Genomic DNA, 25040 nt, shown 5'->3' on the forward strand with positions numbered 1-25040 from the left:
TGGACAACCATCTACTATTACCACATTAGGAAACTAGAGTCTATGCTCTTTTCCTCACATGCCAGTATATCTGGCACTGAGAAAGTTGTCAACACAATCACTACACCTCAAACACCATCCAGACCTACATAACACACACCCACATATGCGGAGGTCCTCAACAAAAACATACCAAACAAAGTGACCTCCAAGGCAAAAACACACAAGATTTCCACAACCCTCCACACCACATACCACACATATTCCACACGCTTGTGTCTCACCAACCACTAAGACTTAACCATAAACCCAACATATTAGCCATAGGAGACTCCATTGTGAGACACACAGATGTGCCTCTCACCAGGCTGAATAAGGAAAAAGTCACGGTTAGTTGTCTGTCAGGGACCAGAATCCGCCATATCACATACGCACTCATTTCTGTCAACAACAGGTACTGTTATGACTCTGTCATAGTCCATGTTGGTGTGAATGACTTGAGATGTACCTCCCTGGACAATATGAAGAGAGATATGATTGAGCTCGCTGAATATGTGTCCCATGCGGGTATGTCCCTAGCCTTAAGCAGCATTCTTCCATCACCCAGAATGATGCTTCAATAAGAAAATGACTGACTTTAACAATTGGCTTAGTTTCTGGTGTCATTCCAGGGGGATCCAGAACCATGGTCTGAGAAGATATGATTGACAGACCATGATGCTATGATGCTTTGCCAGAGATGGCCTGCATCTGTTTCACTTGAATGTCAGGCTTCTGGCAAAGACTCTTGCCTCTCCCATAGTGCCTTTTTTTAGAAAAACTGATGAGGTTAAAACTACCAACATAAAATTTTCAAAAAAATGCAAATTAAAGTTCATGCTGCTAAATGTTAGGAGTCTAAATATGAAACTGCACTCATCGCAAGCATTCTTAACCCTGGAAAATGCTGACATCTGCGTAGTCACAAAAACTTGGTTCAGAGCTGCAGAGAGCATTCCAGCCTTGCCTGGTGGTTACTCATCCTACCATACATTCAGATGCCAAACTGTGGGCAGTAAAGCCAAAGGAGGTGGAGTTTCAATATATATATTACTTACACATCTCCAGGCTGGTCAAACAGTATGATGCACAGGAGACACTCCAGGTGCAGTTAACCATTGACAAGACCCTCTGGCATGTCCAAAAGTCAGTTTCAGGTTTACTCTCCAGTCCAGCTGGTGAATATGGGAATCTTGAGGCAATGTTACAACTGCCTTATGTACACAGACCACCCTCTCCTCTTCCCAACAAGCTCAAATATATGTGAGAGATGCAACTATATAGCCAAACTGGAGGCTGAGCTCTCTCAACATAGTACTGGCATGGTCAGTCTGGAGGAGAAGGTAATCACACACACCACAAATCCAGTCTCACATAGACCTATCGCAACAGCAAACCAAACACATAAACACACAAAAACATACTCGGAGGCTCTAAATAAAAATCTGCCCAAGCAACAGAGACCTCCAAAGCAGACATCCAAGCAACTGCTACCCCACAACAATACCCACGTATCACAAAGTTCACAAAGTCAGTGTGCCACACAGCCACAGCCCTTAAGGCTAAACAACACACCTAATACACTTGTAATAGTTGACTCTATTGTCAGACACACTGACGTCCCTCTCACCAGGCTGAACAAGGAGAAGGTCACTGTAAGCTGCCTGTCGGGTGCCAGGATCTGCCACATAACACAAGCACTCAGGTCACTCCAAAGCAAGTACAAATATGACTCTGTCATTGTCCATGCTGGTGTGAATGACCTGAGATGTACCGCCCTGGGTTACATGAAAAGAGACATAGAGGAGATCTCTGATCATGTGACCCAGGCCGGTATGACCCTGACCTTGAGTAGCATCTTACCCTCACCAAGAATGATACCACAATATAAAGACAAAATGATCAATTTCAACAATTGGCTAAAGTATTGGTGTCACTCAAAGGGGATCCAGTGTCTGTCAGCCTGGGATGACATGCTTGACAAGCCATTTTGCTTCGCTAGGGACGGCTTGCACCTGTCACCCCTGGGTTTTCGAATACTGGCCAAGGCTCTTGCCACCCCCATAGTGCCTTTTTTAGGCAAGGCTCAAAAGACAAACCCACCTCCTTAGACAACACAAGGAAAAAGAAACTAAGGGTAATGCTGCTCAACGCCAGAAGTCTAAACCTCAAGATGCATGCACTCGAGGCTCTCCTCAGTATGGAGAATACTGATATCTGTGCAGTAACAGAAATCTGGTTCAAGGTAACCAAGAGCAACCCAGCACTACCAGGCTATACCTCATACCATGCTTTTATTTAAAACTTGGACCGAACCACAAGAGGAGGGGGAGTATCCATATTCATCAAAGATACCCATACCTCCAGGCTAGTGGCACTGCACGAAGCATCTGAGACCATCCATGTGCAACTAACAGTGGGCAAAACTGCCTTCCAGTTTGTAGCTTGCTACAGACCACCCTCCCAAACTCAGGAACCCCACTCAGCTTTCCTGAAGACACTGGAGAATATGAAGGTCTCTCCAAACACCATTATATTGGGTGACTTTAACTACCCAAACATAGACTGGGAGCACTACTCAAGCCACAACACCGTAGCCCAACGGTTCCTAGAATTTATAAACTCAAATGCTATGGAACAACTGGTCACCACTCCCACAAGAGAGGAAAACATATTGCACCTGATCATCACCAACATGGGGACTCTATGTTCCATACCAGAGGTATACCCCTCATTGGTAAAATCTGACCATAAATTAATCACTGTGGACATCCATATCCCGTCCCCACCCCCAGCAAAGGAAACCACGGTCAAAAACTTCTCAAAAGCAAACTTCCCACTTCTCAAAACCCAGGTGGAATCTTTCAAAGCCCCAGGGCCAGTGGAAAATACAGCCCAAACCACAGAATCCTTTACAAATGCATTCTATGGATACCTACAGGAATGCATGGATCATGCTATCCCAAATAAAACCAAGACACACTCCTCCAAAGGCAGGAGACCTGTCTGGTGGACCCCAGCCATAAATAAGCTATACAACAGAAGGAGGAACCTACTACATGATAGAGCAAAATCCCTGAAAAGGAAGGCAACTCTGATCAGTACTAGCAAGAAACTATGATCCCTCATAAAATCATCTAAGGCTAGCTTCGAAAGAAAAATTGCACAAGACGCTAAAGATAATCACAAGGCTTTCTTTAGTTATGTCAGAAACCTGGGTGGAAACTCACAGATATGCTCTGAGTTAGTGCAAAATGACAAAAAAATACACTGAACCCACAGACATTGCCAACATCCTGGCAGACAGGTTCAGTGCAAACCTCCCCCCCAAATGAGCAAATGACTATCCCAACAGAGTGTAGCCTCCCTGACATCACAGATGCACAGGTGAGAGCTGCCCTCTCCAAAGCAAAAAACACAGCATCAATGGGACCGGATGGTGTCCCGGGCTGCATTTTACATGAGCTCCAAGAAGAACTGAACCCTCACTTAAAATCACTGTTCAGTCTCAGCCTTACAACAGGATATGTACCCAAAGAATGGTGTACAGCAACAGTGGTCCCACTCCATAAAGGTGGTGCCACAATGGACCCCGGAAACTATCGCCCTATAAGCCTAACTAGCCTGGTCTGCAAAGCTATGGAGCATATCATTATGGAACTCATAAACAAAGACATTGGGAACCTCCAAACACTGGATCCTACCCAATTCGGCTTTGTTAAGGGCAGATCTTGCCTCTTGAACCTGGTCATTTTCTTTGAAACAGTCACCAAGACCATAGACAAAGGGAAGGTAGTCCACACAGCCTACCTTAACCTTGCAAAAGCCTGCGACACAATACCACACTCGGGCATCATAAATAAGCTCACCAGCTTAAATATCAACCCCTATGTCACAAGATGGGTTGCAAACTGGCTTAGGAATAGATCCCACATGGTCAGAATTGCAGGTGCCATGTCAGACTCTAAACCAGTTACAAGTGGCGTCCCACAAGGCTCAGTCCTGGGACCTCTCTTGTCCGGTATATATTTCTCTGAGGTACAGGCTAACACAGGACTATGGCTGACAAAATTTGCAGATGACTGCAAACTGGGGGCCATAATCGACTCGCCGGCTGACACAAGCATCCTCCAAAAAGGTCTCACAGAGACAGATAACTGGTCCCAGAGCCATGGCCTAAAGCTAAATGCCAAAAAGTGCATAGTCATCCCCTTTGAGAAAAACAAAGTGCCCACAAATTACCACATAGGTGGTAATCCATTAAGTACGGAAGAAGAAATTAGGGATTTGGGGACCCAAGTAGATTGCAATCTCTCCTTTGACAATCACATTGCCAAAGTGGTTAGAAAGACATTCTATATAGCCCACCTTATCATGAAGGGGTTCACATCTAGATCAAGAGAGGTCATTGTGCCCCTCTACTCATCACTCATCAGGCCCATAATTGAGTACAATGCCCCATTTGGGATGTACCTTACCCGACACCTGCTACAACTAGAAAGACCCCAAAAGTACCTCACCAAGAGGATCAAGGGAATCAAACAGATGCCCTACGCAGTTAGGCTAAAGAAACTCCAGCTCTACTCAGTTGCTTACCGCCTCCTCAGAGGCGATCTGTGCCTGACGTATAAAGCCATGTCCAACCCAGAATTAATGGACATGCTCCACCTCAAGAAATCCAAATCCATCAGAACTACATGCTCCAGTGACTTAAACCTCAGCACAGAAATAAATAGAACATGCTGGAGGGACACATTCATATCCCAGAGGCTCCTCTCACTCTGGAACAAAATCCAATCCATGTCAGACAGAGCCCCTCAATGACTCTCTTCAAGAAGAATCTTGACATTTGGATGGGAGATCGCAAATTTACCCCTGGGATCTCTTCTGTGTCACTGCTAGATAGAGGCATGGTAAACTAACCTTAAATGGGCTATCTTCTGTGACCTACTATACAGAGGCACAGTCAACAAATCTAAGAAGGGTGGCAAAGCCAAACACACTCTGGCTAGGCTTGTAAATGCCCTAGGGCAGATAGCCTAGTATCCACCTATGAACCTATACAAATCATAGCTAGCTACCAGCCCCCAAATCTGAGTCAAGATGCCCAATCAGCCTATCTAGACCTCTCTGAATCTATCAAGATTCAACCCTTTACCTTGACCCTGGGTGACTTTAACTACCCAAATACAGACTGGAAGAACTACTCATGCCAGAACACAAATGTCCACAGATTCCTAGAGGTTGTCAATGCAAACCCCTTGGAACAGCTACTCCATACCCCCACAAGAGGTGGTAATATCTTGGACTTGGTATTAACCAATATGAGTAACCACTGGAGCATCCCTGCAGTATCACCCTCCCTGGTAAGATCCGACCATAAAGCGGTTCCTTTCAAAGTCACCACCTCCCATGATCCCCCTCTAGCTAGGGTCAAACAAAAAAGATCTCCAAAGCTATTTACAGCCTCCTGAGGGATGGCATAAACAGCTTCACAGCCCCCTGCCCCTCTCTAGGAAGCGGCACCAATATCCAAAACAACACCAAAGCACTATACAAGAATTTATATAGATGTATGGAATCAGGAATACCCGATAGGATTAAATAACCCTCCGCAAGGAAGAGTAAACCCGTCTAGTGGACATCTCCAATAAATAAACTCTATAACAAAAGGAAAACATTACTGTCCAAGACAAAGAAGGAGCAGGTGCCCAATTGAAAGTGATCTCTCCATAGCCTGAACAAGCAAATAAGCGCACTAGTGAAATCCTCCAAAGCAAACTTCGAGTCCAAATTGGCCACATCTACTAGAGACAATCATAAGGCCTTCTTCACATATGTACGCAATCTCAAACGAAGCACCCAGATCTGTTCAGAACTGGAGGTCAAGGACACCACATACACAAAAGCTGTAGATATAGCAAATTTTCTGACTGACAGATTCAGCAAAAGCTTCACCCCTCTGTCCTCCACATCAGTAAATCAGGACATCCCCAGTACCTGCCCCCTTCCCCTTATATCTAGGGAACAGGTCATCACTGGTCTCTCAAAGGCAAAAAATACAGCCTCCATGGGACCCGATAACATCCCAGGCTGCATCCTACATGAACTCAGGCAGGAACTTGTAGCACCATTAGGCACCCTATTCAACCAAAGTCTGAGTACCAGGTTCATCCCAGCTGAGTGGAGGACAGCCACTGTCATCCCTTTGCACAAAGGTGGAGCATCCACCGATCTGGAAATTATAGACGCATCAGCCTAACTAGCCTGATCTACAAGGCCTTGGAACAGATTATCATGGACCTCATTAACAAGGATATTGGCAACCTCCAAATACTCGACCCCACACAGTTTGGCTTTATCAAGAGGAGGTCATGTCTGTTAAATTTGGTCAACTTCTTTAAGATAGTCACCAAAGCCGTACATGAGGGGAAAACAGTGCACACTGCCTACCTTCACCTGGCCAAAGCCTTCGACACTATTCCCCACTCAGGCATAATAGGTAAACTCTCTCAACCAAGCATCAATCCATATGTTACCAGATGGGTAGCAAACTGGCTCACTGATAGAACCCACCTAGTCAAAATAGGGGAAGACACCTCAAGCAGTAGACCTGTAATGAGTGGTGTACCCCAGGTTTTGGTCGTGGGACCTCTGTTATCTGGGATATACTTTCCTGAGGTGCAGGCCAAAACCAGTGAGCTTGCAGATGACTGCAAGCTGGGCGCTGTCATCAATTCCCCTAGTGACCTGGACATCCTCCAAGAGGGACTCACCCAAACAAATGACTGGTGCCAGAAACATTGCCTCAAGCTGAATACCAAAAACTGCATCATCATCCCCTTTGGGGAGAATGGCATCCCCACAAATTATCACATTAATAACAATGTCCTAAGCATGCAATCAGTCATGAGGGATTTGGGCACCCAAGTTGATAGCAACCTGATTTTGACCACCATCTTGCTTCCATTGTACTGAAAACTTTCTACATGGCCCACCTCATAAGTAAGGGTATCTCATCCAGGGACAAGAAGGTCATAACATCCCTGTATTCTTCCCTTATATGGCCCATTATTGAGTACAGTGCCCCGCTCTATTCAGCATTTACTTCACAAAGCACATGCAGCAGCTGTAGAGACCACAGGGGTTACTCACCAGGAGAATCCAGGGCCTCAAAATTCTACCATACACAGATAGGCTAAAAGCCCTATCCCTCTACTCTGTTTCATACAGAGTCCTCAAGGTGACCTCTGTCTAGTATAGAAGGTGATCTCGAATGCCGCCTTGATGGGACTGCTGCATATCCGCAAGTCAAGCTCCACTCGAGTAACCCACATGAGAGGCCTCAACCTGGTCTGTGACATCAATAGGACTTGGCAGGACAGATTTGTGTCCCATAGACTCCCTCATCTGTGGAATAGACTCCCTCTCCACATCAAGCAGAGTACCTCTTTACCCCTTTTTAAGCACAACCTGGATAACTGGATGGGAAACAGAAAATACACCCCTTGGATTCTACCCGTGTCCCTGCTTGACAGGGACATCAAGTGTTGACGTGTCTAAACATGGGCTAAACTCTTGGCTAGGCTTATAAGGGGCTCAGGGCTAATAGCTTAATAACTTCCTGTGATCCTATGATCCTATGTTTGTAAACAAAATGATCACAAAAATGAGTAATGATTCAAACAAACTGACCAAAAAAATAAGACTTTCCAAATCAGGTTTGTTTTCTGTTATATATAGGTACAACTGTAGAAACCTGATTCAGGTGTATAAATATACACAATCCCTTTCTGTGAGGCTGCTTGGGTTTAAAAAAAGAGAAACAATTGAGCATATAAAGTTGCTAAGATCATTCAGTAAAATTATAGAACCACAAACTGGTTTTTAGAAACACTAGTACCTAACTGGAATAAATTGCCATCAGATGTAAAAAAACAATAACAGCTTAAGACATTGTAAGAGATATATTGATAAGCTTAATGGAGACATTTGAAACAAGGTTTGACAGGCTGTAATGCTATAGTGCCCAAACTTCAAATAGTATTGTATTGAGTTTTAGTTAAAAAAAGGATAGGATGGATGGTATGCTTTATATTGATTTCACTTACAATTATATTTATTTATATCTAATGCTGTCTATGTTTCTTTTTATTTAGCTGTTTGCCAGTCTCCTTGCTTAAATGGTGGGAAGTGTGTAAGGCCGAACCGCTGTCAATGCACATCTGGCTGGGTTGGATATGACTGTTCAAGGTAAGTGCACTATTTTAATATTCATCTACCAAGAATATATCATATATATTACTTACTACTTTACCAGCATCAATTAACCTCAATAATTCTCCAAAGTTAGAGCTGAGACAATGACACCCAGACATTTCATAATTATCAACACAAAAATAAAGGACCAAATGAGTTTTTAAAGGTGAATCTGCGAATATGTATCCACATATTGATTGTTATTCTGTGACAGTAGAAGGTACAACTTGCTTCACATATAATTTTGTAAGCATGAGCAATGTCTTGTAAAAACAAAAAGCTGTCATGATTGATTTCAGCAGGGCTTTTATGGACGCTCTTCATGGCAAGGTGATAGCAATGATAGACAAAGGAATTCTATAGGTTTAGTTCTTTAAAACATAAGATTGAGAATTTCCAGTTTTGAAATATTCTGAAGCACAGCATCACAATACATAAGAGTGTTATGAGGCATATCCAGCAAATGGACTCTGTTATAAGAAAAATATACATATTTGTTTTGTGCTTTTGAGATCTGCAGAGTTTCAGAAAGACAAAGTGATTTTTTAGCTAGTGAGCATTACTGATGTCTTCTCATTATTCTGAATGGTTAGTATTATTTTAAATGTGTTAAACCTCAAAATACTAATGGGGCTGTCATACTGATGGTTTTGATCTGCATCATATTGCAAGTCAGTGTCTTTTTGTGCCATATGCACTGTGCTGGTTTCAGGCTCACATTGGGCATAGGCAGTGAGGCAAACATCCCTACTTCTGAGGAGCCATGCCTGTCTAGGGGGCCCAGCCCTTTACAAAAGTGCATTAGAGCACTATAAGGCCATGTTCTGCACTAACATGCCATCCCCTCACTGCCCCCCCTTTGGCCTAGTGTGCACTTCACTGTGATCTGCAGTACTACTGACAGCACAAACTCGGCATCTACCTCTCTCCTGTACTCAGACCCTATCCCCTCCTCCCAGTGACAGAGGTGAGTGAGGATAAAATCTTCTTTCTTCTCCCTCCCTTCATTGGCTCCTGCAATGCCCTGGGCTACTATTCAAATCCCTGTCACCTAGGTCGTAGGCAGGGCATCTTCCCTCTTCACCATAGAGATAACTTTAGGATGCTTTTCTTCATAACATACTCTGCTTCCCCTAAACTAAGAACACAAACATTTATTTGTCTTGCTCATTCATTAATTTGCAGGAAATTTAATCTAAATTAGTGCTTTGACTTCCCTTGAAGAGAGTAGTATCCTTTTTTATCAATTTTGCAATTTTTTCTCCCTCAAGTTGCAGTGAAAATGTATCTTCCTTGGTTAATACAGTAAACTCTGTTAACTGGAACTTAAGCAACCGGCAAAAAAAAAAAATATTGAAGAAATACAGTACAATTTTCATATGTTGCACTTTCTGTCACCGCAAAAGCATACCTTATGTTTTTTGAATTTTAGAGTTTTAAAAAGGAAGATAGGAAAAAATTCCCTCTCTCCCCAACATGAGAACAAGTCAAACTAAACACACCGTATAGGATACAATATTAGTCAGGCCTATTTTTCATAGTAACTCTCAAGCAACCAGAAGATACTGTTATCTGACATCTACCAATCCCCATGGGTGCCAGTTAACTGAGAGTTTACTGTATTCCCAGTTAACAAATGCAGATAAATACATTTATACATAAAATGTAAATAAATAAATAAAGGCTTGAATAAATGCAACAATTCTCTTTGATTTTTGTTAGCAATATATTTCTAAACACATTTTCTAGTACTTCTGAATGTTTTCCTGGAAAAGGTGCCAGGTCTTCACTTTTGTTATACTTTCCGTCGATGCCTCAGGTCACAGTGTCAACTGGGCTACTATTCAATGCTTTCACTCGTCTGTAACTATCAATTTACATGTACAGACATATTTGGAAGTCTTCTTATGAAAAGTTCAGGCAGTTTCAAATTGTAAACCTGTTTTGTTGATCCTTCATTTTAACTGAAATGTTGGCCTAATTTAGTTTTATTTAAATGGTAGAGATATAGCTGACCTTCTAATACTAACTATCTGTCTCAGTCAGTGATTCTGTAATGTAAAAAAATGATTAACAAGTGCCAAAATGGCAAGCTTTCCTTCATTGAGTTTTACAAGAAAATGATTTCCCTCTCTTTCTGATACTAATTTCCCAATCTGACAAGCAGGAATTAAACTGTGATTGCATTTCTCCAGACCCTATACCACAGGAAGGAGAATATGATAGTGAAGAAAGTTTTGCTTCATATTCTCTGCCTGAAGAAATATCTTTTTCTGAAACTATAGCCAGAATGAAACTATTATTTCACTGGGAACAATGTGAAATTCCAGTATCCCACCAAATATCTTATGATTTATTACAGCAGGAAATTCTTCAGCCTGACACATGCCTGACAGTCAGCTCCTAGCTTTTAAAAGTCTATTAGATTGAGTAAGGTCCCTCAGACCCATAAAAATATATTTTCTAACCTCAGATCAGACCCTGCTGCTATTTATTTGGCAAAACACTCTGTAGCTAAATGCCTTGTGAATGCTAACCCTATCCCTTCTGATAAAGATGGGAAAAAGTTTAACAGATTTGGGAATAACATACATTCTTCTTTTCCTCAAGCCTTCAGAATTCTGAATTGCCAGGCTCATATGTCAAAATAGCTGCTTGTTTCTTTTGAAAATATGAGAAAATTAACTGCAAAATTCCCTTCCTTAGAAATCAAAGCATCTCTGAATTCTGTAATAGCTTCTGTTGCTGAGGTAAGTAAACATTGCTTTTCCTCCTCAAGACAAAACAGATCCTTACACGGAACACTTTCTGAATTTCCCTATCCAGTATCTAACTTCAGCCAGGGAATTTCTCAGGATTCTGGGTTTATTGGCCTCTATAATTTTCATGATTCCTCTGGCCCTTACCTTACATGACAAAAATTGAGAGCTACCTGTAATCGATTTGGACCTAACTCCAGCACCCACTTTCCTTTCAGAACCCAGTGCTAGGGTTTGTTAAGTGAGTTACCGTGGTGGGTGTACCATTTATCTCTCAGCCCAGATCTTCCCTTCCACCTTTCAGCTAATAGTCTGTAGCGACAGATAACTCAGACGTTGCTTGGAGAGCTGTGTCCAAGGGGGTGAAAGTTTAAGGTCTGTAGAAAAATCTTGACGGACTAAACCTCATGAATGTGAAAGAAATTATGCCGGTAATAAATATTCCCAAATCTCTTTATCATCTTTCTCTCCAGGACATCCGTTAGTAATCACAGATGATACCACATCAATGTGGTACATAAGCAAACATGGGAAACCATGCATACCTCCTTTGCAAATTGTATGTGGTAGCCTAGGAATTTGCAAATCAGCTCAGTCATTCCCTTCAGTCTACCTACATATCACAGGGGCAAAACATTATTGCACACAAGCTGAGCAGGTCCAGGACAGACCCTTGCAAATGGAAAATTAACCTGGGTGGGGGTTTCATGAACTGAACCAACTGTGGGGGCCTCCTCAAATATATTTGTTTCCCACCAGCCACATTAGTCAATTAAAGAAATACTGTTCCAGGATTCCTTGTAAACAGGACTGGAAGAGAACATGCTTCCTCATTACCTTGAGTGGAATGTTTCTATACAGAGTTCCACGCTTTCCACTGTTATGCATAGTCTAGGCAACAGTGGTTATTCCTTCTTTTTAAAATTGCCAAGCAAAATAAAATATTAAACCACTTAACTTGTTAAATCCTATGTCAAAAGAATATTCAGGCCCAAGTACTGAATTTCTTTGGTGTTTAGGCACATAACTTTCAACAATGCTAATTTTCTAACTCATTTTCCCAAATTCAAACATATAATGCCAAACTACAGGAAATTAGTTCAATTTATCTGCCACAAAAGATGGTTCATTGCAGTCAGAAAAGATGTAATTGTCACTGAAAGTAATTTTTTCATCTCAGCATAAGGTCTTTGGACTTCTTAACTAATACTTCAAATGCATGCAGTTTAAAAATCTGAGTTTCACAGTGCTGTATTGCGTGGATGACTCAGCATTGTTTACCAAAAACACGCAGACAGTCAGCACCTTACAGTGTTACCAAATTATTATATTCTATTACTGTAAACACTGTTCAGCTGTAGTAAGCTAAACACAGTAACAAGGAACATTTGTTTTAGTTAAAGCATACTTCTCAGCTCTGTCCCAAGTTATAAGGCCATGTGTTTTGTTTGCCAGCCACCACTATGATGTTAGGTTGCTAGGGGAAACACATATTAAACAGTTCAAGCTTGTGCTAAGCTGCCATGTGGTTAGTCCAAGATGAGGAAACATGTAATTACTTAGTCATGAGATATCCATGCTGTGCCCTGTCCCTGATATACAAGTTAAATTTCAGCATCCTGGCAAGACTTCACATGAGAAAAATTCAGTGGTTCCTGCAATCTATTTGGACCAGGCACCAGCACCCACTTTCCTTTCAGATTTCAGTGTTAAGAGTTTGTCAAAAGGGAGTTACTTTGGTGGATGTTCCTTATCTCTCAGCCTAGTTCTTCCCTTCTCCCTTTCAGCTACCACTTAGTCTGTAGTGACAGATACCTCAGACTTTCCTTGGAGAGATGTGTCCAAGGGGGTGAAAGTTCAGAGTCTGTGGCAAAAGCTTGACAGACTAAAACACATGAATGTCAAAGAAATGATTCCAATAATAAATGTTTTCTTATGTCTTTATCACCTTTCTCTCCAGGACATCAGTTAGTAATCACAGATAGCACTACATTGATGTAGCTCATAAACAAACAAGGCCTGGGAATTAGCAACTCATCTCAAGGATACATACATTCCATCGGGACAAAACATTATTTCAAACAATTTGAGCAGGTCCTGGACAGATCCTTGCAAATGGAAAATTAACCTGGGTTGGGGATTCATGAATTGACCCACCTGTGGGGAACCCCTCAAATACACTTATTTGCCACCAGTCACAATAGACAGTTAGAAAAATACTGCTCTAAGATTCCTTGTAAAAAGGACTAGAAGACAGATACTTTCTCATTTTCATAGATGGGAAGATTTCTATACACCATTGCACCCTTTCCACTGTTATGTTATCCTTGATCATTTTAAAGATTCAGTAGGACTCCACAAAGATAATTGTGATGCCTCCATTTTGGCCCAGGGAACAGTGGTTCTCCCTAATTTTGAAAATGGCCAAACAAAATAAAACATTAAACCACTTATCTTGCTAAATCTTAGCTAAAAGTGTATTCAGACCCAAGTACTGAATTTCCTTGGTGTTTTGGTGCATAGCTTTCAACAATGATAATTTTCTCTCATTCTCCCAGATTCAAAAGTATAATGCCAAACCACTGAAGATTAGTCCAATTTCTCTGCCACAAAAGACTGCTAATAGCAATCAGAAAAAAGTAATTGTCACTATGAGAAATTTTTTGTATATCAACATAATGTCTTTGCACTTCTAGACTAATACTTCAAATACATGCAGTTTGAAAAGTTGAGTTTCACAGTACTGTATTGTATGGATGACCTTGCATTGTTTACCAAAAACACTGACATAGCCAATCAGTATCTTGTAGTTTTGCAGTCAAATCCTTATATTCCATTACTGTAGATACTCTGTTCAGCTACAGTAAGTTGAACACAGTAACAGGGAGCATTTTCTTTATTCAGTGCATACTTCTCCACTTTGCACCATGTCATAAAGCCACGTGTTTTGTTTGCCAGGCACCACTATTATGTTAGCTTGCTGGGGGAAACACATGCTAAACATTCCAGCTTCTGCTAAGCTGCCATGTAGTTAGTTCAAGATGAGGAAACACATAATTACTTACTCATGAGATATCCATGTGCTACCCTGTCCCTGATATGCAAGTTACTTTTCAGCATCCTAGGTGAATTGGTGGAAAAGAATTGCTGAGTTGTAAGAAGGATTTGTAAATTAACTCCACATCTTACTTAAGTACTCACATCACCTCTTTCGGCTTTTCCCGGTTAGGGGTCACCACAGCGGAACTCCGGTCCGCTCATGATTGGTAGTGGATTTGTACAGTGCTGAGTTGCCAGCCCGACGCCCAACCTTCAAAGAAGGCACACCCATTCACGCTCACACCTACCTACATGTCTTTAGCATCACTCCGCCGTGGGAAGGACATGCAGACTCCACACAGAAGGCGCTCCAACCGAGAATTGAACGGGAGAACCTCTTGTTGTGAGGTGACAACGCTAACCGCTGCACCACCACGGCATAAGTACTCACATCACCTATGGAATAAAATTAAATAAGTTATTAATAAATATACATTTATATTTTTTCAGTTCTTGCAAGTCAAGATATCAATAATTCAGGCTGTATATAATTTTCCTAACAACATTTTATTCCGAAGTGCACAGAGAAGAACAATACACTCCCCTGGTAATATAGATATGGTACTGACTTACAGTTTGATAGTCGTTACGTTTTTCAGGAAATAAAATTAGGGAAATAAAAACTAGAAATAGGCAGAGAAGTAGAATGGAAAATTAAAAAAAAGAAACAATTTTAACATTGCTTCTTTATTTTAATTTAGATTATAATTTTCAACAGCTATTTATATTAAACTATAAGAAATACAAATCTGTTTCTGAATTAATATATTGATATAAATAATTCCACCTTCCTATGTAAGAAAATGTCTGTTTCCCCATCTTATAAACTTGTGTGTGTTTTATTGCTACTAAACATAAACTGTAAACATAAAAATAAGGGAATGAACCCATACCACCAAAAGGAGAGGATACTGAACTTTAAATACTTTCATAGAATATGGTCATCCTGTAGGTAGCCTGTCCTACAATTACATCCTTCAGATTCTTTGTTCTTATTCCAAGAATAAAAACATCCGCATATGACTGTTTCTGAATAAACAAGGCTGAAATTTTTGACATCTTTGCAGAGGCTATAAGAATGGGCTAAACACGGGTGGGAGAAGGGGTGGCAACATTATAGAAGATGTTTGTGTGCTGCACACCTAGTTGGATACCTAGAGTGGTGCTAATGGTGTAGGGTGATTCTCTGTTTCTTTAAAATATTTATTATGCTCTGCATTTGCACAAAAATTACAGATGGATGGATGTCAATTGTGACCAACCAGAATAAGAACATTCCTACAGTGTGCACAGTGATGCAATGCTACACTGTAAGTTCTTTTTTTTTTGCGTACTAAAGAACTAAAAATCCATCTTAGCATCTGCATTTAGAAAGTATCTGGGTCATAGGCTTGGTCACCAGCCCAGTGTGATTTAAAATTATTGCATTACCTTTTCTAATGCACAGAGGTGATACATCCCCTGTCCTACATCCTCTGAAGTTAAAAATAATTTCTTTTAAGATTAGTAGTCAAGTGCTGAATTTCCATTATACAATTAATGTTTGAATTATACAATGAGTAATACATACCCTGGTTAAATAATCATAGGCTGAAAACCATAAGCCTGTCTCCATGACGTTGTACCTTGCCAGGTGCATTATGGCAGTATGAGATGCAGACAGTACAAATGAATATTTAGTAAACTTGACATATATATATATATATATATATATATATATATATATATATATATATATATATTTATATATTTATATATAGAGTCAGTATGAATATGTTTGTTTATTACTAACTTTATGTAAACTAAAATTGGAGATTTTCCCCCTGGGAGTTCCTGCCCGGGCAGAGTACACCAGTTAAAAATAACATCAAATAAATAAGTCAGTCAGTTAATCAATAAATAAACAAACAAATAAAATGTACACTAGTTGGCCATTTGTTCTGTATAGTATTTCTGAACTTTTTCTAGTTTTCATATTTTTGAACCTCATGAATACAGAAGGATGCTCTATATTGTATATTAGGTGTTACCACTATGCTTTTAAAAAGGGTTAGGATAACCTCAGTGTGTCTTTTGGACATCACTCTAAGAATGTCCATAACAACTGATTAACTCCAAGACCAGAACCAGAATTTTGTTATAAAGAAATTTCCCATTATTGGGTATATGTGTGTGTGTGTGTGTGTGTGTGTGTGTGTGTGTGTGTGTGTGTGTGTGTGTGTGTGTGTGTGTGTGTGTGTGTGTGTGTGTGTGTATGTATGTACATATATATATATATATATATATATATATATATTTAGGTAAATATATATATATATATATATATATATATATATATATATTTAGGTAAATATATATATATATATATATATATATAGAGAGAGAGAGAGAGAGATAGCAAGCATGATGATTGCTAGATATTTCTATAAAACTTGACAACCACGCCTTCCCTGTGATAATTGCCTGTAATATTCCGAGGTAAATGACCAGTCATGAAGAGGCAGCGTTACTAGCAAACTTCTCAGCACATTATGTCTGTGCTCACTTTCCTGTGGCCTAACAAACCATACTTCTACAGCTTTCTGTGTAGCCTACCTTTCCTACATCATAATGCATTTGGTTTCTCATTTCTCATCTTTTCCCTACAGCTTCTCTATTAAAGAAGTAAAGGACCATCCGTGCAAGTGAAGAAGAGAAAAACAACAAACCCTCTTAACTACTAAAATAAGGCCAGGCATGTGGTTGATACAGCTACTGGTACCATATTATAGCTAAAATTAATAACCATGGGACTACAAAGCAAACTATTTATTTTTGAAGTTGCCCTAATTATTCTATCACCTCCAACAAATGATCCTACAATTTCTGTATTCATGCTACATTTTTTAATCTTGTATAAGCTACTCAGTTTGGTCTGAGGTCTCCCATCAGCTTTACGATTTTAGAACAGCCTTTTAGTTTAGAACATTGTAATTGAGCAGAATCCCCCGAGCTTGGTTTTAGAAACATTAAGTAAAACACTTTGAAAGTTCACTGTAAGCTCATTGAACTTCTGCAGATAGTAGCTCCATAAGCAAGGAAACCAGTGTCCTCTGTGATGGAAAGAGCAAAGACTTTTAATTAAAATAAAAATATTCTTTTATCTACTCTTCCTAAACAAACAACTTGCATATGATTTACTGGTGAAAAAGAGATGAAACAAACTGAAATATAAGTCATAATAACAACTACTGATTGTTAAGAGGGTATACTAGCTTGTATAACTCACTCTGTTCACCATCACTACTCTTAAGGCTCACTCTGCACCCCTGCCCTACCCCAGTATCCAACTACCTCCTTACTCTGTATTTATACATCTGTTCTCTGCTCCCACCAATCCCATAGTCAGTCCCCGAGTCAATGCCCTGTTTTCTTATCACTCCTCCCACTACTGCTTGTCCAAAATAATCACCATTATCTCTCCATATCACTCCTTCCACTACTTCTAGACCAAATAATAAACATTCTCTCTTCTGTTCCTCCTACTTCCAAAGTGAAATAATCACACATCCAAACTTGTAATCCTCACCTTACAACTACTTCCATATTTTATCTTGACCATTACTACTCCTTCCCCTCTATCAGCCTAATCCATCTCAATCACTACTCAGTCAAGCAACACTTACTGTGCACACCTTTTCCCACTTCTTCCATCCAAGCCTCACATTATGATCTCACAATTGTTTCTGTATCACTCATCCCTCCGTCCTACATCACCTCTTATCATTTTCCTGTACCTGATAATATTCTCTCACCCATAAATCTAACTGCACACCATCAAAACTACAACATTTTTATTATCTCCATTGCTCCGATTATTTTAACACATTTCAAATCCACAGATTTTAGTATAAGCAACTTTGCATGTACAGCACTAAAAATAAATTTAAATTCCTACCAAAAACTAAAATTTCCATCCATTTCTATTTCCACCTACTTTCTTACAAGACAGACTCTACAACGATGTGGTGACATCGACATCCATCCTGACCCAGGGCCACCTCAAGCAACAAATTACATAGCCTTCTTTTCTCCAAGTCCCAGGACAACAACCCATATTATTGAAAAATAAAAAAAACTTAACTTTAATCAATCTGAACCATAGCATGTACAATAAAATCATATTAGTCCATGTATGGATCGCCCACCACAAGCCTGACATCCTTGCTATCACTGAAACCTGGCTAAAACGAAGCATAAACAATAATGAGATTCTTCCTTCTGGGTACAATATCAATAACAATGACTCTTTACATAAGCGTGCAGGAGGATTTGAAATAATATACACCAGTGGTATTAATCTTTATCCTTATTTCCCCTTTGTATTACATTTCAGTAAAGCTAAACAGTTGATGACCTATCTCAAACGTAATACACATAAAATTGTATGTATATGTGTACTGTACATTCACCCAGGAAAGAAAAGTTACACAATGGAAGACATTCTATCCTCTTTCTCCACCAACATTTCCCAAGAAATGGAGATGTAAACATAGGTTGATTCACCACTCCCCCAGAATTGCCATCTATAGCTTTATTCACCTTATTAATTAACCATCTAAGATCAGTACTGCAAACACCAAAAGTACCACCGAAGACTGGATATTGGTCAACAACCCTTTCAATTCCAATTCTCATGGATCCTTGCCTGAGGCTGACTCCATTAGTGAATAAACTAAAGGTGTTATGGCAAATTAGGGACTTCTAGATGTAGCTACTGCAAAGTTTGTTCTGGAGTCAAGGAATTATATGGGAAGAAAATTAATAGTAGGGTATGTGTTTCCAAAAATAATTTTAATTGTGATTTTCTGTGGGTAGCTTATATCATAAGATACAGTTGCACACCTATAATGTTAGTTTTTGGGTTAAATGAAAAAGAAAGTCAAGATTCGCATAATGGTGCATATAGGTAACATCAGAAATAAAAATAAAAATAGCCCCATTGCGAATCATGTCTGAGATAAACATGAGGGTAAAGAACCGGAAGTATTTTTTAGCATGCTGGTCAAACCACCTTTACCAAGGGGTGGAGATGCTGAAGTTAGTTTATTGAATATAGAAAAAAGAATGATATTAAGTTTGGGTACTTTGCACCCTAGCAAAAATAGGTAGTGTAGTGTAGCTTAGAGGTGCTGTTAAGTATACAAGTGAGGGTAAAAAGGTCAGAGGTAAGCATAATACTGACAGTACCTCGCATGGACAATATTATTTCCCTGATACTCTAAACAGTAATATGAAAAAGTGTTGTAATCGTAAAATCAAACTTCACCTGACAAACATTCCACTCTGTGAGGAAACATGCTGTGCAATGAACATGGCTGATGCTACACTTTGTTTCTATAAGTACACACACACACACACACACACACACACACACACACACACACACACACACACACACACACACTTTAAATTATAACTTAAGTTTTTCACAAAATGTATAAAATTATAAAGAAAGCTTTCCACAGTGGGGGCTTATATGCCCTTAGCTTGAAGATCACAGACAAGTGACAGACGAACCACCAATGAAGTGCTCGCTTTGGCGGCAATTTGCTCTGAAGGTTTTGGCACTCCTCCTATCCTTTTATGTGGAGCAGTTGTCATGCTGCTGGCTGGAGGAGTGCTAGGAAGGTGTCTAGAACTTTAGAAAGATGCCAGTGCACATGGGGTAAACCCACATTGTTTAAGCTACTGCAACGGTGATTCATTGTGAGCATATATGTCTTTGATACAACTAAGAAACTCCTAGTTACAACATATCTGTTTCTTTCTCTGCTCTGTGTTTCTCCTATCTTAATAAACCTCCCTGCCTCACTGAAAAAAAAGCTAGAACAATCCTACAATAAAATAGCCAAATCTGCTGAATGCAAACCCTATGGAACCCATTACTGTATTTCACTAAAGCAACTTAGCTGGTTAAAATTACCTCACCATCTGCTGTACTCCCAGTTTTTCATTGTCTACTTTAACCTCTAAACCTGAACAATTCCCATCTTTGAATATTACTTTCCAGACATGCTCACCCAACACATTACTATGTTTAAAAAATGAATCAGTTCTCAATATACACAAAAGCAAAGCACTCAGTTGAGCTGAGAACTCCCTCTACCCAAGGTGTGTAGCCAAGGCTTGGAACTCTAACCCCCTACCACTGATTGTCTTCCAACTGATCCTGATTCCGGGATGGTCTATAATGATACTTAGGTGACTCCTGGATATGTCCCTGTTTAATCCCAAAATAATGTTTTAATCTATATTTTCTGTATTCAGCATTATTATACTACCTACAAGTAGAACACATCTTGTCAAAACGGAACTGTCCTCCAAATCAATTGCTTGAGATGCCACACTATTTACCTGTAATACCTCTGCCTTTCACTTATTCATGTTTCTTCTTATCTTCACTACCTCACCTGTGTCCATACACTAATTCTTGATAATCTCCAACCTCTCTCTATGTATCTAGATATCCCTTTTGTTCTCTTCTATTCTGACTCATCACCCCTTCTCTCCTTACCTTCAGCTAAATAGTTGTACTAGCATGTCTCGTCTGTTATTCTTTTTATAGACATTCCCTTCTGTAGCACAATGCCTGTCTGTCTCTTTACTCCAACAATCGGTTTCACAGTCTAGAAATGTTGCTGTAGTTGTCACTCTATAGATGTATTTTAAATGTCACCTGGGTTGTATAATTTCCCACTGTGATTCCAGAATCCACTCATGTTGTACCATGATTGTCCTGTACATATATGCATGTTTATCTATAGATTTTATACATTGTACTTTATCTTAATCTGTGTATCCTTTTGCATAAATTTCTATGTAATTATACTCATAGGTTTCAAGTTCATCTGTACTGTGCATTTTGAAATATTGTATTAATTCAGTTTATTCTTTTTCTGTAAAGCTTTTATTACCTAGTCTCTATTGAAAATGGATTTGTGTCAGTTGGATTTTGTGAATAATCAAAGCATAAATAAAATAAACAAATAAATATAGCTATAACTTTAGCTATATCTATATTTCAGTATCTGTGTCTATATTGACATAGAGACACAGATACCAAAATATAGCTATAGGTGTGTCTATATCTGCATATATTATAGCTGTGGTATCTAGACATTCCATTTGGCGAAGATGAGATGTATTTAATAAAATTCATATAGATATGACTGTACTCAAAATTGCTATACGGGTTCAGGCGCCTAGGCAGCAAGACATTTCTCTGTGGTATATTTGACTGGGGACACATGGCTGAAGTGACATTCAGCTGTAGAGAAATATGTCTGTTTTCAAATTCTCTGTGGGTAAAGAGAAGCACACACTGCCATGCTCACAGCTTTAATAACCAAATGCATGGTGGCAGAAGGAGTAATGAGTGTTGTGCTCATTGTACAGTACATCCCTATGTAACTACAACATGTAGAAGTGTGCTACAGCATGGAGGAAATCCTGCAGGCTACTGCAGTCACATTTATGCTCAAGTGTGCAATTTAGGTAAAGTTCCTTAGACACTGTGAGGGGGTTAGTATTCTACACACTCCAATTATAAAGGCACTGCCCATTGTGCACTGCATTTTTACTGCTACTGACATGCCCTCTGGCCAGCCTGCTGCTGATGCCTGCCATATTGCCTGCTGTCTCATGTTCCCTTGGGGACCATGGACATTGCTTTTTCCTGTGCATTTGTTTATTGAAGCTGTGAGCATGGCATTGTGTGCTTCTCTTTGCCCACAGGGAATTTGCAAACAGACATATTTCTCTGCACCTGAATGTCACTTCAGTCATGTGTCTCCAGTCAAATGTACCACAGGGAAATGTCTTGCTGCCTAGGTGCTTGAACCGTTTTAAAAGTCTTCCTCAGTTTGAACCTATATAATCGGCATTTTCAGTTATTAAGCAGAAATCGCATTCATCTGTAATGCTGTGAAGTTCACAACCCTGTGGGTTCTGTGTCAACACTAAACAGTCAGGGTCCTGCACTGTTGGGAAGAAGCAGTGCTACAAAAGAGTAGCAGGGCTGTACTATTAATGTGTCGATCTCCAGGCAAAACAGTGAACTGAGTCTGCCCATGTTGGTGGTAGTGCAGGTGCAGTACAAAACATTCTTGTCACTTACCAAATGAAAAATATGGATATGTTATTAAAATAAAGCCAAAAACTGCAAATAATAAAAATCCATGCTCCACCAGCAATAAGCACCCTCAGTTATAAAAAAAATAAATAAATCAAAAAACAAAAAAGTTATGGATAGTAGTTTGTCAAAGTATATACTCACAAACTTTCATTATCAGTATATAATGAACACTATTTTTCTTTTGTCTTTTTAATCATTAAGTGTACTTTCTTATTAACATCTTTAAAAAAAAAAAAAAAAAAATATATATATATATATATATATATATATATATATATATATATATATATATATTTTTATAGGTTTACTATCAAAATATCAACATTAAAAAAACATATTTAACGTCAAAAGACAATGTCGAATTCATGCATAATTCTTCTTCTTCTTTCGGCTTTTCCTGGTGAGGGGTCGCCACAGCGGATCATCTGTCTGCTCATGACTGGCAGTGGAGTTTTACAGTGTCAAGTTGCCAGCCCGGTGCCCAACCTTCCACAGAAGGCACACACTCACACCTAGGGCCAATTTAGAGTGTCCAATCCACCTACAGCATGTCTTTGGGATGTGGGAGGAAACCCACGCGACCACAGGGAGGACATGCAGACTCCGCACAGAAAGCACCCCAGCCAAGAATCAAACCGGAGAACCTCTTGCTTTGAGGCAGCAACGCTAACTGCTGCACCACCATGGCTGCCCTATCGAACTCATGCATAATAATTAGGTAAAAATGTTGAATCTGATGAATGAATTCAGTAGATGCAACATTTTCACCAAATATCGAATAGGATGTATGTATAGTTGTTAAAGTAAATCTATGTCCTACCCTGAAATTCACTTTTTTCCAGTGGGTCAAGCCCCCCCACCCTCCACACCCCCTGTTAACTATACATTCCAACTCTGAGATAACACTACAGTGAGGAAAAGGGATGAATTTCCCAATCCGCACTGTACAGCGATCTCTGCTCATAACATTGAGCTCATATCAGCAAATGCACAAGGCATTCTTTGATAAGGACTCTCACTCAATTCATGTTTGGCAACATGGGAATCAGCCAACTGCCATGCGACATACCAGTGTTCACCAAACCTACATTCTAGATTTTGATAGTAAGCTATATATATAGATAGAGACAGAGCGACAGAGACCAATTTTCAATTGAATCTAAAATTATAGAAAAATACAAAAAATGAAATCATATTTTTTCAGGGGCAAGTCCCCCCAGTTCACTTCACATCCCCTTTAATTATATATTCCAAGTCCGAGATTACACAACATCCCTATCCTACTACAATGTGATCTACTGTAGAAAGCAATCGACAGACTAAAATACATACACATAGAGCACTCGATTTTCTGAATATTTGCTTTTAACACTGCAAAAGGCATTTGTTCTTCTGAATATTCGATATTATAAAATGTAACCGTGTGTGTGTGTGTGTGTGTGTGTGTGTGTGTGTGTGTGTGTGTGTGTGTGTGTGTGCGTGTGTGTGTGTGTGCCTCTGTGTATATCTTGCCTCTGCTGTCGGCCAGTCATTAACCCCCTCCCACTAAGTTGGCCCATTTATTTCTCATCAACAAATCAAGGGTCAACTGGGTGGAGCCCTCATTAAAGTAGTAGTACAGATTTTTGTCTTAAACCATAGCCCTATACATGCCCAGTGAGAGCCTGTGGGTAAGATAAGCAATGGGTGTGCCATACATCACCTTCTCAAAAGGCTGGCATCAGCAGGATGACTCATCCACCCAGAGAAGGCATCATGTAGCAGTGTACCTGATCTCGCTTGTGGTAATCCAGTCAACATGCATGTACCCCTCTACACATTCATTCAGCCTTCCCCAGGATGGGCACATACATCCTTTCTCACCTGAGCAATTGAGCATCTAAGCTTTAACTGAACGTATATCACCCAGAAAATAGTCAGGGGATCTTTCTATGTCACCACCACAGACAGAGAAAGCATATTTTGCTACAGAATATAAATGCACCTGTTGTTCCACAAATTCCATTTTTTACCATTGAAATCAGTCATGGTGTGCTCTTTTGGATAGCTCACTTTCTTTCCCATACCCACTAAAACTCCAAATTTTTATCTTGCTTCATTCAACCAATCCATTTTCATTCCACACAATGTTTTTTCTAAAAACTCTGTACAAAGGGCAACTCAGATTGTAAGTATTCAACTGCTTGTTATTTCTATGCTCCCTTATTTGCAATGCCTTCTTTCCTTAATTATTTTGTTTTCTAAGTTTGCCTTTAACTTTAATGCCACCTTTCTGCATGAAGACATCCAAATTGTATTCCATCTGTACAATGTTTTCTTATCCCTTTTTAACATTCATAATATACCTCCTCCATACCTCTCAACCTCTTAGAGACAAACATCTGGTCAAAGCCATAAATAAAGAGGGGACAATGGCCCCAAAATATGGACATATTTTAAATATTGCTCTTACAAACTTAGAAAGTTAATAGAATAACATAATTTGAATTAGCATGGCTTTTCTGAAGGGTATAAAGCCTAAAACTCACATGTCGGTCATTATATCATGCCTTGAATCCTCAATGATTTGCCAATTATTTGCTAGAATACCACAATTCTGTAAGAAACAGACCAAAAATATGAGGCAAAAATCTGGACATTCTGTGAAAATCTATACAGTTGAGAGGTATGCCCTCCTCACATAGTCATCTACACCTCTGCAGAGAAGCAAGAATTCCCCTGTTACAGGA

At 39.6% G+C, this 25040-nt stretch overlaps 1 protein-coding gene across 3 annotated transcripts in view; it reads left to right on the forward strand.

Annotated features, from left to right (window-relative positions):
• The window catches only part of SVEP1 (sushi, von Willebrand factor type A, EGF and pentraxin domain containing 1), a 2252988-nt gene that overhangs the window by 2128929 nt on the left and 99019 nt on the right, over nucleotides 1–25040 (forward strand). For all 3 annotated transcript variants that reach the window (XM_044061036.1, XM_044061037.1, XM_044061038.1), the window contains one exon: nucleotides 8178–8271. In XM_044061036.1, the coding sequence (XP_043916971.1) occupies nucleotides 8178–8271 (94 nt within the window). The remainder of the gene's footprint in view (nucleotides 1–8177; nucleotides 8272–25040) is intronic.

The sequence above is a fragment of the Protopterus annectens genome, chromosome 2.part0 (genome assembly GCF_019279795.1).
Source record: "Protopterus annectens isolate FY-2018-M chromosome 2.part0, PAN1.0, whole genome shotgun sequence".
In the NCBI taxonomy this organism is placed as follows: domain Eukaryota; kingdom Metazoa; phylum Chordata; order Ceratodontiformes; family Protopteridae; genus Protopterus; species Protopterus annectens.